We start from the raw sequence: 16,673 nt of genomic DNA, 5'->3' as shown, positions 1-16,673 counted from the left end.
ATTATTCCACAGGGCCATGCCCCTGCCTTCATTTATCACATTCACATGAACTTCCTGTTTATATTATTTTTGATGTACTGAAGTAGAAAATAAAAATCATGTCAGTTTCTCTGAATGTGGCATTTTCACTTTCAGTAAATATGGCAGTTCCTATTTAATTGCTTTTGTGCTCTGTGAGTTAACTGTTAAATCAGTAATGATTTAAAACAGGTTTATCAGCAACACAGTACATGCACTTGATAAAAGATGAGATATAGTTTAATGATTATCTTTCCAGTATATTTAATTCATATTTGGAAAATACATCTTTATGTTAAAATTAAATTATATGTAATATATAAATATATGTGTGTTTGTGTGTGTATGTATATGTGTATATATATATATATATATATATATATATATATATGTTTAATGTGTAATTGAGAAATAGTACAAATCAAATAATTGGACAATAGAGTGTGGTAAGCAACCAATAATGGCCAACAGGGTATATATTATTGTGGAAATAACACATGCCCAGGGGTGTTCTGAGGCCTAGCACCAGAGGCAGAGGGGCCTGTACACCTCTGGAAGGGCTTTATTTCTACAGGAACATACACACCCTGTTGGGCACTGTTGCACATAGAGAATGGGCCATCTGTTAAACTGTTTTGTATTTAATTTTTTTATTACTGTCTATATTTTTTATATAAAATTGTTCCTCCGCCTAGTGTTTCAAACTTGCTGAAGTGAATATAATTGTCACTGGAGGAAGCATTTTGCATGCAGAATATAAGTTATTTAATTATTTAATATTTAAACACACAATCACATGCTGACAGAGCCACTGACATATGCAAAGAAACCGACACACATTCAGAAGCATAGACAGGCAGAGACCACGCACACACTGCAATTAACATGCACTGGAACTGCTAGCCTTTTTTTTCTTAAATTGCCTGTGAGAAGGGAACAATCCTTTTAAGCTTGAGTAAAATGTGTTTCATCTTGTCAATTATAGAAGGTAAAGCATTTTCTGTGTGGTGAAATAAATCCTGTTGCTGCCTTGCTGGTGCCAGAATGTCAAAGGCTTTATTATACCCCAGGTTTTGCCTCCAGGACAATACTTATCATGGTGCTATGATTGCCTGAAAGCATTATATGCCCCTTAAGTGACTCTGGTAGCTGAGAGATATCATATTTGATACTGCAAGCGTCATATGGGTTAGGATAATGAAAACTTATTTTGTGGTCTTTCTGGTAGGTACAGTTGTGTAGGAATTTCATGCCATGGCAGGAAAAAAAAACAGATTAGCAGGGATCTTGGATTATTTCAGATAAGGATTACATTGTACCTCATGTCTGTAGAAGGTGGGTATATTGCACAGTTCAAATAGCTGTAGTCAGTGTTGTCTCTCACTCTGTTTCTCTCACACATTGAACCACGCATTCACATGCATGCACAGAAACACACATTCACACTCACGCACATTCACAAACAGACATAGGAACACACACAGTTTTATTTTTTAATTTACTTTATCTTTTAATTTTACAGTTGCTAAACAGCGAAGCGCTGCTTAACGACCATAAAAATGGTGTCCATTTGCATTTTAACTATATGATCTTATTGGCAGCTTAATATGCTGCTGTGAAGTGGTGGACTTGTTTTTCATCAAGCATTACCTGTACATCAACTCCTTCCTGAAGAACGATTATTCTCTAGTCAAGGTGGCACTGTACAGGTCACCCATACTCTAAGAGCAAGTAATAATGTTAAACAAACTCACTGCATTACTACCATATGGGTAGTAGTGTCCTGCTACCCTTCCTCTATCAGTTTGTCAGGGCAATCTAAAGACTATTTGTATAGAGATGCTATTTTGAAGACATCTGCACTGAGAAAATGACAATATTTTCACTAACACAGTTTAAAGCACAAAATACACACGCAAACGTTTTCTGATTTGTAAATAAAAGCAAGCTAGTTTCAGCCCAGATGAATGGATGTAGCCTAAAACAATATTAGATAGGGAATAAATCATAAACTGATGAAACATATTCCTGTCAGAAATGTTTAACATATAAAAATGGTACCAAAAGCAAACTGAAGCCTATTTCTGCAATGCTGTTATTCTAAAGACTGCACTGAATAAAATGACAGTTTCAGTAACACAGTTGCAAGCACAAAATACATGCAGAAACGTCCTCTAATTTGCTAAAAAAGGTCAGAGTGAATGGATGCAGCCTAAAGCAGTATTAGACAAGAAATAAATCATAAACTGATGAATCATTCCTGTCAGAAGTATTTAACATGCAAAATGGCTCCAAAATCATAATTTAAATGAAAAAAAAATAAATCATATTTAATCACCTCATATAATCATAACCCCAAAGAAAAATGTAATATCAGCAAGTTTTCCTGTTAAAAGTCTTCCAAATGAAGCTTTTAATCAACAGGCCTTACTGTGCTAGTCAAAATAAAAACAGAATCATATATAACACTTCTAATCAGGAAAAAAAAAACAGTCAAAGCAGCAGAATACAAGCACTGATAAATAGGGCAGGAGGAGGAAATAAAACCCAAAAGGAATTTCTTATCTGAGGTTTGCAGCTGATGTCACCCAGTTTGAGAGATGCAGTATCCCAAGAGATCTTTCTGGGACTGTGGCACAGTAAAACTGAATTAGTTTTGTCTGTGAGTGTGAAGGGCTGTCCTGGTCCTACAAGCTGATTGGTTCTTCACCCTCACAGACAGGTAGTGGCAGGACTTCTAACTTTTGACAGATTGCCAGAGGGAGTGTAACAGGGCACTAGTACCCATATGCCAGTAAGGCATTGTGTTCTGTGAATGTCCACTGTTGCAGGTAAGTGGGACTCACTATACTTTCTATAACAATTATTCTACTTGTGGCATAGTTGTGGCTGTTGAAAGTAGAGATCACTATACATTTAAGACCAGGAAGGCCACCCTCAACAAGGATCACATGCCTCTTAGGAATTATAATGCACAGAGAAACAGATAGAGGTAATGTTCCTGAGTTCTGGGTCATGGAAGGAATGTGTCAAGGAGTCTCCAGGAAAGTCAAGTCTGAAGGGAGGGATCAAGCTGGAAGCTGTCCCAGCTGTATAGAGTTTGGAAAACGTCTCTGAAGCCAGAAAGGTAAGGAAAGTGAGCAAAGTGGTGCAGCTAGTAATATATACACACACACATATATATATATATATATATATATATATATATATATATATATATATATATATATATACATACATACATACACACACACTCTATAGGAACCTAACCCACCTAGAGTTTTCACTGTGTGAAAAACTTTCTATAGTGGAGACCCATGGGATATATGCAAATTACCCCTTAAGGACATCAGGTGTTTCAGGCTTCTGAATGTTCCTGACTTTTAAATTTTCCTTTTTAAGTTTTGTGGATACATTCAGGCCAGTAAAGCCAAACCCTACTAGCTGTGGACATGCATGTTTTGGCCTTCTTATGACCAGCACATCATAAGTGGACTGTTTGGCTATACTTTAGAAACACAGGGTCTTTACATCCAGCTGATGGCCATAATTATTAAGGTGTCTGCAAACTACCCCAACTAACATCCAAGCCAAAGAGTAAAAAGCTCACACAGACAAACCAATTAATAAAAACTGCAAGAAAAACCTAGCCAAGCTAGAGTTTTCTCTGTGTGAGCCTTTTGATGAAATTTGTGCTGTGAAAACCTGGTCTAAGTTGTATACTTTTGCCAGACTTTACAAACAGGATGTTATTTTGAGATCTAGAACTTCCTTTGGAACCACTATCCTCAAGGGGCTTTTGTCATGACTCCACCCAAGTGTTCATTACCTGGGGCATCTTTGGACTGGACGTATGGGATAAATAGAATATGATAGTTAAGTACTTACCATAAGGCTTGATCCAGTATGACAGCCATTTGTCCATCCACCTTCCAAGTAAAAGGACCTGAAGGACTGTTACACATCTCTTCTTCACCAGTGATCTCTTGGAGACCTATCAGGCTTTCTAGGCAAGAAACTTGATCTGAGGTAACTTCACTCACATGTGCATTCTGGTATGAAAAAAATTAAGGAGCAAGAGGCTGGAGCTCTAGTTTTGCTTGGTTGGGTCTGACAAGAAGCCTGAAGGCTCATCAATCATTTCAGATGGATGTGGATGAAAGAATCCAGAATTATGGTAAGTACATAAATACCACTTATCAATGAGTCATCTCAAATCAAAGTTGCCTTTGTTTTTTGCAACTAGTGCAAAAAAGGTATACAGACTGCTGTAAAATTATTGCAAGAGGAAAAAAAATAAATAAAAAAAACTGCTAAGAATCTTTCTGTTTTGAAAAAAAATGAAAAAAATGAGGATGTGTCAAGATGTATTAGACAGCAAAGTATTTATTTTATTTTTTTTTCATTCTGTCAATCTGTTTATCTTTTGTTGACTAGGTTAGCCCCTTTTCAAAAGTACAACAGGATACCAAATGTATTCTTATGTATTCTTATAAAGAATAGAGACCATGTATTAAAAAACAATTTATTCTTCTAGCGCCTCGGTGTAACCACCTGAATATAAAGAACAGAGACCATGTATTAAAAAAACAATTTATTCTTCTAGCGCCTCGGTGTAACCACCTTCATGGATTCCATGAAGGTGGTTACACTGAGGCACTAGAAGAATAAATTGATCTGAAGTAGTTGACTTCATTCATTCTGCACATATGGGTATACGGATCCGATTCGGATCCGAGCCGGCAAACTTTTCAAGCATCAGCTCCGAGCTCCAAGCCCCTCCCTTACCTGTATTACATCACTTCCTCCTATCTATCCCCAGATCTCGTTTGCCGCTCTATGAGTCAGCATCGTGGTCTCTGAGCTCTAAGCAAGGTGGTAAGGTTTTTTGGTCTTTTTGTGCTAGTTGAGTGTGAATACCTTTCCCTTTTTTTTTTTCCTCTCTTCGCGTTCGATCGTCGTGTTAGTGAAAAAAAAAAGTTAGTTATAAGTGTTTGGTGTTTGTGTTTCTGGTTTCCCGCCTAGGCCCAATCCCTGTTAGAGTGCGTGTGTGAGTGGGCCGTTAGGGCTTTTACTGTTTCTACTATGGCTGAACAGCCTAAGGTTCTGTTTAAGAAGTGCACAGAGTGTGGTCACAAGCTCTCACCAGCCGATGGCCACACTCTATGTGTTCTATGTTTAGGTTTCACCCATCTGCCTGCATCTTGCGACATTTGTTCAGGCTTTAACCCTAGGGCTTTGAAGGATCACCAGGCTAAGCTTGTGGCTAAGGGTCTGCTACCTGCTTCTGTCCTAGAGTCTGCATCGGTTTCTTCCCCAGCCAGTGACACTGTGCAGGCAGGGACTCAACCTCCTGCCAGGCCTGCTTCATCAGAGTCGTCCCAAAGAGGTAGGGACAGAAGGGACAAGGAGAGGCGCCACAAGGAAAGGGACAGGCCCAGAAAAAGATCACCGGACAGGGAGTCTTTCTCCAGCCCCTCTTCAAAGGCACCCAGGTCTCGTTCTCCTCGGCTCCGCTCTCCTCGTTTCTCACCAGAGCCGAAGGAGCCATCGGAGCCGAGGCACTCCCCTCAAATCCGGCCCAGACCCGAGTCGGTCTCTTCCTCCAGATCGACTCGGAGTGTCTCCGACCTGGATATGGACAGGCTGATGAGGTTCATCCAGAACCAGATTCAGATGGGGGTCTTGCCAGGGCCCTCTCCCCTTGGAGAGGGTCCTCCTTCAACTATGTTCCACCCTATTGCTCCTTCCCCAATCTGACCCGACGCTTCGGGGCTCTCGGGTCCGAGAGCTTTCGGAGCTGTGGGGTCGGCACTGATGGTTCTCATTTCCTCGATGCCGGCCATCACCTTGAGTTCCTCGGATCCGATCTCTGATCCAGGAGACTCTCAGAGCCGTGGTCGGGGATTCGGACCCGAGGGTTGAGATCCTCGGTACCCGGACTACCCCTCCATCAGCTCCGGTCCCTGCTTCGGTGCCGGGGAGAGCCTCTTCCTTACATTCTACGAAGGTGTGCTCTCCATCGGCGTAGTGGAAAGGGTTTTCTCCCACAGCTCACCTACTCAGATCCTACCCAGACCCCTCTGATTTTGGATTCTGCTCCCATTACCCTGTCTCAGGGACAGCCTGTGCCAAAGCAACCCCAGGTTTTTCCCCTCAGGGAACCCCCGGAGGCTTACGAATCCTCTCCAGAGAGTCCCACTGGAGAGGAACCTCGTAAGCGCAAGTGTAAGAGGAGGCACTTGGACTCCCCTGAGTTCACTACCACTGATACAGACTTGGAGGAAGAAAAGGGTTCCCCCAGATCACCTTCAGAGGACGTCTCATTTGGAGACATTATGGAGATCCTCCGCCAAAGAGGAGGTTGGTCAGCCCCCAAACCCTCTGCGGATGAGTCCGTATTCCTGGAGGCCTTTGGCATGGGCCCATCTACTTCCTGGGTCTACCCTCCAGCGGACCCTTTGGTGGACCTCATCACCACTAGGGCATGGAAGGATCCTGACACCGTAGAGCCTATACCTAAAAGGCCAGACAAAATTCTTTCTCCGCCGTCAGACAGGCAGGCATGGTCCAAAGGAGCCCCAGTAGACACTTTGGTGGTTGCAGCTGCCACAAAGAAGGAACTGGCACAGGAGAGTTCCTCGGTTCATCCATCAGACAGAGTCTAGGTCGATGGATCGTTTCGGGAAGCGCATGTACTCGTCAGCGACATTTTCAATTCGTGCGCTGAATTACTTGGCACATGTCATCTGACTGCAGCGAGACCGTATATCGGAGCTAACTTAGTCACCCCCGGAGTCTCTGTCGCAACAGGACAAGCAGTCTTTCACTGCGAAGATGACTACACTGAAATCAGTGACAAATACCTCTATGCGTCTCCTCTCTCATGCTACGGAGGGAGCCGCTAGAGCTGCTGGTACAGGTATTGCCTTGAGGCGTCACGCCTGGATCAAGCTGTGTCAGTTTGCAGACCCCTTTAAGGCATCTTTCATCAATGCCCCTTTTGATGGATCATCCCTCTTTGGGAAGACTGTACGCGACACACTAACCCAGAGTGAGAAGGACGGAAAGACTTTGTCAGTCATCGGAATCCGCTTCTCTAACCCCCAGAGGTCTATTCCAGGAACCAAAAGGGGCAAAAGAAGATGTGGTTCCGGAAATCACAGTCCTTTCGTGACACTCAGGAATACTCGTCCCCCAGATGCAGAGGGGGACAAGACCGACGCCATCCCAGAAACTTAGGGTCTAGGGAACCTTTTTCCAACAGACCCGCACAGCAACCCTGAGGGGTTGCCCGGCTGCTCTACTCTGGAGGCAGTCGGGGGAAGATTTTCCTTACATCCAGCAGCATGGGAGTCCATTACTGCAGACCACTGGGTGTTAAGCATCATATCCAGAGGATATTCTATCCCCTTCATTTCATGTCCCATAACCCCAGCACGACTTCCAGATGTTCCACCCACTCACAGGGAGGCTGCAGCCTTAGAGGTTTCGAAGCTGCTGCAAAAACGAGCCATCGAGCCGGTCCCCCCAGATCAATCCAGATCAGGCATCTACTCCAGGTTCTTTTTAGTGCCAAAGAAAACTGGGGACCTCAGGCCCATTCTGGACCTGTCTATCCTCAACCTGTCGGTAGAGAAACAAAAATTCCGGATGGTCACTCTACAGTCCATTCTACCGTTTCTGAGAGAATGCGACTGGATGTGATCGTTAGACCGCCAGGATGCTTACTATCACATCAAGGTCCAGAGGAGCTCCAGGAGGTTTCTACACTTCCTGCTAAGGGCCAGTCTCTTTCAATTCAGAGCCCTACCCTTCGGTCTCACCACAGCCCTCAGGGTGTTCACCAAGGTTATGGCGGTCGTAGCGGCTCACCTGAGACTTCAGGGCATTCAGGTATTCCCCTACCTAGACGACTGGCTCTTTGCTGCATCCACCAAATCTCTCTTGTGTCAGGTCCTACACTACTTCCTCGGTCTGGCTCACAAGTTAGGCATCACAATCAATATCAACAAGTCCCACCTGGTTCCGGTTCAGATCATGGACTTCATCGGGGCACAGTTGGATTCGATTAATTCGAAGATTTTTCTCACCCCAGAAAGGATAGAAACTCTCAGACTCCATGTATCGGCTATCTTGGATCACTCGGTAGTCACAGCAGCCGATGTTCTCAGGGCCCTGCGTTTGATGGCAGCCGCAATCTCTATACTCCCTCTTGCACGTCTTCACATGAGAGTCCTTCAGTGGAATCTAGCAGTACAATGGTCCTGGCTAGACCTTCCGATGAATTTCCACATCCGGATAAGTCAGACATGCAGAACGTCACTCCAGTGGTGGCTTCAGTCAGTGGATATTTTCGCAGGGCGCAGCTTTCTAGCCCCTCTGGCTCAAGCCACAGTGACCACGGACGCTTCCCAGCTCAGGTGGGGGGGCACTTCCTGGGAAGGACGGTCCAGGGCACGTGGTCCCCTCCATTGACCAAGCTACACATCAATGTCCTGGAGATGAGGGCGGTGCTTTTCGCGTTGAGAGCCTTTCACCCTGTCCTACCTCCGGGGATGGTAGCCATTCATCCTTAGTATGGGGAACTATACCCATTATTTTGCTGTGCCTCTGTTGAGCAGTGACACTGAGGTAATCCCTGGGGTATATATCTCTCTCTCCATCCATTGGTCAAGATTTATCTTGAACAAGGCCAGCAGTGCTCTGCTCACATATACGATTTTTTATTCCAGCATAGGAGTCTTGGGTGATGATGAAATCCCTCCAGCACAGATCTAGATTTTTTGGTGTGAAGCATATTTCAAATCTTGAAAAGTAGATGCCAAACAAGAGTGGGCCCAGGACCTGAGCCCTGTGGGTACACTGTGACAGGCTTTGAGAGTCTGACATGCATGCAGCAAGGCTGTATGGACTGCCTTTCTCTCATCAATGGCTGGTGTGACTGTTTGAAAAAGTCACAAAAGTTTAGAGGCATGATCTGCCTTTTGACAAAAACTGGGGGATGGGATGGAGTCTGCAAATTCCCTATATGTTATTATATAGGAGAGGTCCATTATCCCTCTCCATGGCTTACAGATAAGGCAGAGGTAAGACTATGATTAAAACAGCTGTCCTAGCTGTGGTTTTAATTCTGGAGAGAGTTCGTGAGCACCACAGCCAGGGACACCATCCCCCATGGATGCTGTGTTTTTTTTTTGAGAGAGCAGTTCTCACTCACTTGGGGGATGGTTTGCACTGAACCTGTCAGCCAGTATGTTGGCAATGTCTGTAGGATCAGTAATCTTCACATCATTTGAACTAGTTTCTTGAGCATATCTGGAGTTTTCCCCCAGGTTCTCTATTATAGCTAAAGAAGGCCTTATGATTGTTTTTTCTTTCTTTTTTTTTTTTTTCTCAAAATTTTTTTGGATTTTTTTATAGAGCTCTTAGTTTTTTTTATAGTGAGTGTAAGTTTACCCTTACCTTTTTTGCTCTATTTTGTCTATCTTGTAGCCCTTTCCTTTGTTTTTTTGTAGTTTGTTGTTTATGGCTGGGACTGGACGCTCTTTGGTTTGCCTTGTTTGGTTTGTTTTGTTTTGGATTGCCCATGATTGCCTTATCCATGCAGTACTGCAGGTACTGGTGGCGGGACGTCAGTGTGTCTGACTATGGAGTCACCAATGACTAGTGTGTGTGGCATGTGTTTTGGCTTTGGGGCTGTGACTGTTGTTTGACTGACTGTGACTGTGGTCTATGTGTTGCAGGTGTTGTGTGTGGAGGTGGTGGTTTGGTTGGGTGTCTGCTTTGTGGCCCCTGCTGTTTTTTGGTAGATTTTTTGAGCCAGCACTTAGGTCTTGTTCTTGTGTGTATGTTGTGATTTGAGGTTGTGATGGTGAGACTGGGTCTATAGTGTGTGTGGTATATTCCCAGGTTCACCAGCTGAGCAGGAGAGGACACTAGCAACTGATCCCTCGACATGCTAGAAGACTAGACAAAAAAAAAAAAGAAAAACAGTAAGATGGACTGAAAGGGTGGTTACTTTTGTTTTTGGTGCTATGGAAATACTGTGGGATGGCCAAAAAATTTATATAATTGGGGGTGGGATTTCAAAAGTGATGGTTTTGTTACAAGATAAAGAAAACAAACTACAGTATTCAAAAATAGAAAAGGCAATACAGAATAAAAAAAATAACAAACTACTAACTCTTTTTCACAGCAAAGTGTAGCAGAGTCTGGTATATAAACAAACAGGGAGGGACCCGATCCTACTCCCTTTGTCGCAAGGCCATGAGGGTTTGGGAGTGGGCCATATCCACCAGCCGGTTTCTCATAGCAACGCACATCCCGGGATGCTCAAACATTCTAGCGGACAGTCTCAGCAGGGCAATCCTTCTGCCTTACGAGTGGTCTCTGAAACAGTCAGTGGCGGAGAAGATCTTCCGTGTTTGGGGTCAACCTTGATGTGATATCTCTTCGCATCTCCTTCCAACGCGAAGTGCAGTGACTTCTTCACTCTGATCCCCCCTCCAGGGGATGTTCCCAGGGATGCTCTAGTCCATGCTTGGCCTTCCGGACTACTGTATGCTTATCCCCCGTTACCTCTTATTCCCAAGTTCCTTCAGAGAGCTTGCCAGCTGCAGTGCAAAGTCTTTCTCATAGCTCCCTTCTGGCCTCGTCAAGTGTGGTTTCTCTTCCTATGGTCTCACATGTTGGCTCCTCCATGGACTCTAGATCCATGCCAGGATCTGATTTCTCACCCGTCGGGCTTGCCCCTGCCCAACCTGGACAGTCTCAAGCTGACGGCGTGGCTGCTCCCGTTCCCATGATCATCAGGACTCCCGGACTTTTGTCCCCTGTTAAGAATATTCTGGTAGCTTCTCTTAAAGCCTCCACCAGGAAACTCTACAATAGCAAGTGGAGACGTTTTTGCGTTTGGACCTCTCTTCGCAATCTGAACCTGTTTACAGCCCCTGTTCTGGTCATACTGGATTTTCTGGCTGATCTTTTTCGATCAGGCGCAAGTGCTTCTACCATCAAGGTTCAGCTGGCTGCCATCTCCAGTTTTCATGTGGGTGAAAATAAGGTTACTCTGACTTCTGCCAAACTGTGTAAAGCTTTTCTGAAGGGCACTTTTTTATTGCGACCACCAGTTAAAGAAATGGTGCCCCCCTGGGATCTGACTTTAGTCCTTCAGGCTTTGACCTCTCCCCCCTTCGAGCCAGCCGGTTCAGTTCTGATTAAGTTTTTGTCGTAGAAGACAGCCTTCTTGGTCGCCATCCCATCAGCCAAGAGAGTTTCAGAGTTGCAGGCCTTATCCTCCTTGCCCCCCTATTTGGTTTTCCACAAGGATAGGGTTTCGCTGCATTTAACCCTTCCTTTCTTCCCAAGGTGTCCTCAGCAGCCAATATTAATCAGTCTATAAATTTGCCAGTCTTCTTCCCAAATTTCCAAAATAGAGGTGAACGGAAGCTTCATTTATTAGATGCCCATAGACAGCTTCGTTTTTACCTCCATATGACTAAACCCTTCCGGAAGTCGGATCAATTGTTTGTCTCTTTTTCAAAACCATTTTTGGGCAAAGCACTTTCGAAAGTGTCCTTAGCAAGGTGGATCACTCTCTGTATTGCACAGGTTTATAAGGACAAAGGTTTATCTCCTCTTGGTGTATTGAAGGCTCATTCCACTAGAGCAATAGCCACTTCTGCAGCTTTCTGGTCATGTGCTCCATTAGATGATATCTGTGCGGCAGCGACTTGGGCCAATTCGCACACATTCATTTCTCATTATAAATTGGATCTTATTTCTAGTGGGAGAGCATCCTTTGGCTCTGCGGTGCTCAGGAATATCCTTCCATAAGGGCCTCCTATGTCCCATATGTGCTGAATAAATGAAGTCAACTTCTTCAGATAAAGAAGTTATGTTCTTACCATAACGTTCCATCTGAGTAGTAGACTTCATTCTTCTGCACCTTCCCTCCCTCCTTCCCCCTCACTTTCAGGTTTTTCCTGTTTAGGATTGTGATTATGTTGCCACTTGTGTCAGCAAACTCGATCTGGAGATAGATAAGAGGAAGTGATGTAAAATAAGTAAGGGAGAGGCTTGGAGTTCGGAGCTGATGCTTGAAAAGTTTAGCCGACTCGGATCCAAATCGGATCCGTATACCCATATGTGCAGAAGAATGAAGTCTACTACTCAAATGGAACGTTATGGTAAGAACATAACTTCTTTTTTTTAATACATAGGTTCGTACTAGGCTATCTGCCCTAAGGCATTTATAAGCCCAGCCAGAGTGTATGTGGCTTACACCACCCCTTAGGATGAGAATACTACGCCCTTTTAGGGTTTAGTTTACTATGCCTCTGTCTAGTAGTGACACAGAGATGACCCCCGGGGTAAACCTACGATCTCCCATCCACTCGTTGAGATTTCTCTTGAATAGAGTCAGTGAGGGGCTGTGCCTAACATGGACTGGGATTCTGTTCCAGAGTGTAGGGAGTCTCTGGGTTATGAATCTGTCCCTCCAGCACGTCCTATTTATTTCTGTGTTGAGGTTTAAGTCACTTGTTCTCGTGGCTCTGATGGATTTGGATTTTCTGAGGTGGAGCATGTCCATTAATTCAGGATTGGACATGGCCTTGATTCAGGATTGGACATGGCCTTGGACATGGTCTCTATTCTTTGTAAGAATACATTTGGTATCCTGTTGTATTTTTGGAATCGTGGAGGTGTAAGTGTTGTTATTAGTGGCCTTTATATCACTCTGCGAACTGTCAGAACTGTCCTTTTTTAAAACAAGCTGCATTCCCTTAACAAAAAAAAAGATGGTTTACAAAGTCTGTTTAAGCAGTTGCAAGTGTAAATGCTTAGTGACAGCTTTGTAAACTATCAAACTATCAAAAAATGTTTGACAATTTACAAGGTGACGTTAAGTGACTGTCTTCACGATTTCTTATAGACAGCAGAGGTGGAGTTGGTACCACATAGCGTACTATTTTAAGATCATCATAAGTAACTGTAATTATGAGGTGTAAATTTTTAAGGTAGGTGGTATATCACTTTTGGATCAATGTGTGAAATTGGTAAGGGAGGTGGTATTAATGGCTAAGTAATGGTGATCCTACAGCCACAGTTAGTCTTCAGCAAATCTTTGTGAAAGCATCTCTGATCCAATATTTCTTACTTATTCATCTTGGCTATGTATAAATATCACTATACATGTATTACAGTTTTGGTCATTACAGTAGTAAACATATTAACATACTTTCTGTTGCATCCTATTGAGTTCAAACTGCAGGCTGTCTGAAACTCCTGAATGTGCATAAAAGAGGGGGGAGGGATGCTTGTCCATTCCTTCTTTATGGTGTCAGTAAAGGGACTGTGTATTTTGTGGTGATGGATTTGTCATGCTGAAATTAAAATAGTAGCGGTATGTCCTAATATTTTGTTGATGTTTGCAAAAAAAGGCCCTAGCTGAACTGCTGCTGAGGAGTAAACTGTGGAAGGTTTCCAACTCACAGTAATGTTCAGTGGGATTGAACTGCTGACTGAGCCCCTTTAAAGATGTACTGTTACTGGTGTGTGTGTGTGTGTGTGTGTGTGTGTGTGTGTGTGTGTGTGTGTGTGTGTGTGTGTGTGTGTGTGTGTGTGTGTGTGTGTGTGTGTGTGTGTGTGTGTGTGTGTGCGTGCGTGCGTGCTTTTGATTTTCAGTGATGATCCTGATTTTGCCTAAATATTTTACACTGTCCCCTCATAAAATGTATGGTTTTGTGACAAAATAGTGAGGATCTCAGTCAACTAAATGATGCTAGCCACTGTAGTTAGAATTCTTATTAATCATTAAATTAATTTTAATACAAACCATCTTCGTATGTCACTTTTTCTAAGTGAACTGTGCTAGTATCAAAGACGTGTCCTGGATTATTTTTGACTTCATCCATGATTTTTTAGTAAAAACGTTTATTTTATTTATATGTTTGACACTTGAGCAAATGAGAAGTGCACCTCAAGGGAATCTGTATAGCCTTATCAGGTACTCTTTGTACCATATGCACTGTTGCATTAAGTCCTTATGTGACTGATGTGACCTGTTAATGTAGAATGGCATCTTTCATAATGGAACAATGGTCAAGAGCTATGCCATATTGTAATTTACATTTCTGAAGAGTATTTTGAAATAGTTTTTAAAATACTGTAACTTTATCAGTTATCCTGCATTGCCACCTAGTGATGAGTCCTCTAACATCCATCTGCAACCCCGTTTCGCATTCTTACATATGGGGGCAGGGTGTCACTTCAGCAGTGACAATTACTTAGAGCCAAGGCTCACTTTATTTATTTTTTCAAAATATTTTTATTTCCTTTGTACCTTGAAAACAGTAAGGATTTCAAAGCAAGATTTAGTGAACAATGTATATAATAAAAAAGTAAATAAACATTCACTATATATGCAAGGTATTTCAGCACTTCAGTAGAAACACAGTTTGCTAATTCATGTTGTAAAGAATTATTACAAAATACTTAACACAAATGAATTCAGCATTATGCTTGTATATTAATTTGATGACTGTGATAAGTTCATTAAGCAGTAGTAATGCATAATTTTAGCATGGCAAAAATAATAATGAAAGATCAACAGGTTAAATGTAAATGTTTGGGCAAGACATATGTATGTTTGTTTGTATTATGCTGCATGGGGTTTTAGAGTATTTACAGTTCCATCAGATGAGTTTGGAGTACCAAAGAGATATATGTCTATGGTTATGCTTATTCACAATTTAGTAAACTCTTTCTTTTCTTGTAAGGCAGAAGAACTTTACAAAGTTGAGCTTTGCCAAAGATTTAGCTTGGTACTGTTATTCCCAAAATTAATATCACTAGCCTGTACATTAACACTAAATTTAAAGATGCTATCATACTAGTAAACATTTGGCAAAAACATAACTCCCTCATTATCATCTTCTAAACTAATAAAACAAGCAATTGTACTTAGTATAAAACATATTCCCGTAGTTGTACTAAACCCAACTTCACTCCAGCAAGAAAAGTGACATTTAATAATTCATTTTCTAATGCTTGTTCAGCATTTAACATCCTTAACTGGTTAATATTATGAGATATTTCTGAACTTACTTATATAATTGCATTTTACACTGTTAGTAGTCCCTACCTTCATCAGTGGTCAAGAACATTCTTAAATTATTTTAAAGTGGAAACTTTGTATTTGTGTGTAGGTACATGTATATATATGTATGACTATATAAATATGTGTGTGTATGTATGTATATTATATATATATATATATATATATATATATATATATATATATATATTTATGTATATACATATCTACATATACATTGTGTGGGTGTGTGTGTATAAACTACACATATATAAATACACATTTCTTCTAGTTTAGTATATGCTAGCAGAGCGCACTTTCCAGCTGTAAAAATGGCAGTTGCAAAATGCTAGAAGCTAGTTGGATAATGTGATACTTAATCACTTTGTGAGCAGCAGTCAAGTGTTTACCCAAATATGTGCTCAGATTATGTAAAGGATCTATATAGTTCTCTTGCAAATCATTTGTGCTTAATGTACGTTTGTATAATTTCAGATGCAATCAGCCTTGACTCACTAAAGTATGTGATTTTTGACTGGAACTGGAGAGATCAGAAGTTGAGAAGAATGATGGATATTCCAGAGGTAAGAGAGAGACAGTAAAATAGAATGGCACTACATAAAATCGCAATTTCCTTTAGGTGGAGGTAGGGATATAACTGTTATCAAGAGAACTGATTTGTAAATGGCACATGAGTGCAGTCTTTTTGGCAACAACAAAAGGCCATATATGCATGTTTGGATCCATTATCTGTATATATAGATGTCCTTCCATTTCACTGTTGCAGTAGTCCTTACAATAGGGATCTTCTGCAAAAGACAGCCTGATGTCCAGCCAGTATACTAAAGCCTTTAGGTTGCTAAGGGTATGCCATACATCACACAGCATAGGACATAATGGTGACATCAGATGTACCATCCTCAGAACTTTTTTTGTCGTGAGTCCAAATTCCATCTTCTATTGTCAGTCTGAATGCTTAATTCGTTTGCTGGTTCACCAAACCATTTTCAGATAAGTACCCCTTTGGGGGTTTGTTCTTATCTTTTCCCCATGTTTTTGCTGCTTGTGCGGTTGATGTCATCAAGAAAGTGTAAATGCCAGTGCAGGAGACAGATTCCCCATAAAGATCATCACTAGCAGTGTGTAGTTTGTCTAGGTGCTTCCATGACCATATGTCCAGTTCTATTTGCCAGGCTTTCATTCTGAAGACTCTGCGTGGTCATCTTTCTTCCTTGGCCCTATATTTAGAAAATCAACGTCTTAAGCTTTTGACAAAAGATGCTGTGGAAGGAACTTCCTGATCCGAAGGTCAGCCATTTGCAAAGAAGAAGAAGAAGGCTAAGAAATCTAGGTCTGATTTTTCAGCTGTGCCATCATTGCTGGATGTCTCTCTTGAGGCTATTGAAAGCCCAGAAGATCCCCCAACTCCAGGGTTGCAGTCCTCTGCTGCGATGGCTTCAGAGGCCAGCATGGCTCCATCTTCACTCTTGTTCCTGGAGGCCTTACAGACATCCGCTTCAGGTGTTGAGGGAACAGTGACTGATTTACCGAAGGG

The 16,673-nt window shown here is 42.2% G+C and overlaps 1 protein-coding gene across 4 annotated transcripts in view; it reads left to right on the top strand.

Annotated features, from left to right (window-relative positions):
• The window catches only part of CMSS1 (cms1 ribosomal small subunit homolog), a 1,462,848-nt gene that overhangs the window by 1,344,108 nt on the left and 102,067 nt on the right, over nt 1-16,673 (top strand). For all 4 annotated transcript variants that reach the window (XM_044071376.1, XM_044071373.1, XM_044071375.1 and 1 more), the window contains exon 9: nt 15,614-15,702. In XM_044071376.1, coding sequence (XP_043927311.1) covers nt 15,614-15,702 — 89 coding nt within the window. The remainder of the gene's footprint in view (nt 1-15,613; nt 15,703-16,673) is intronic.

The sequence above is a fragment of the Protopterus annectens genome, chromosome 5.part0, assembly GCF_019279795.1.
Source record: "Protopterus annectens isolate FY-2018-M chromosome 5.part0, PAN1.0, whole genome shotgun sequence".
NCBI lineage: Eukaryota > Metazoa > Chordata > Ceratodontiformes > Protopteridae > Protopterus > Protopterus annectens.
Note: the sequence above shows the minus strand (reverse complement) of the source record. Positions and strands in the feature narration are given on the sequence as shown.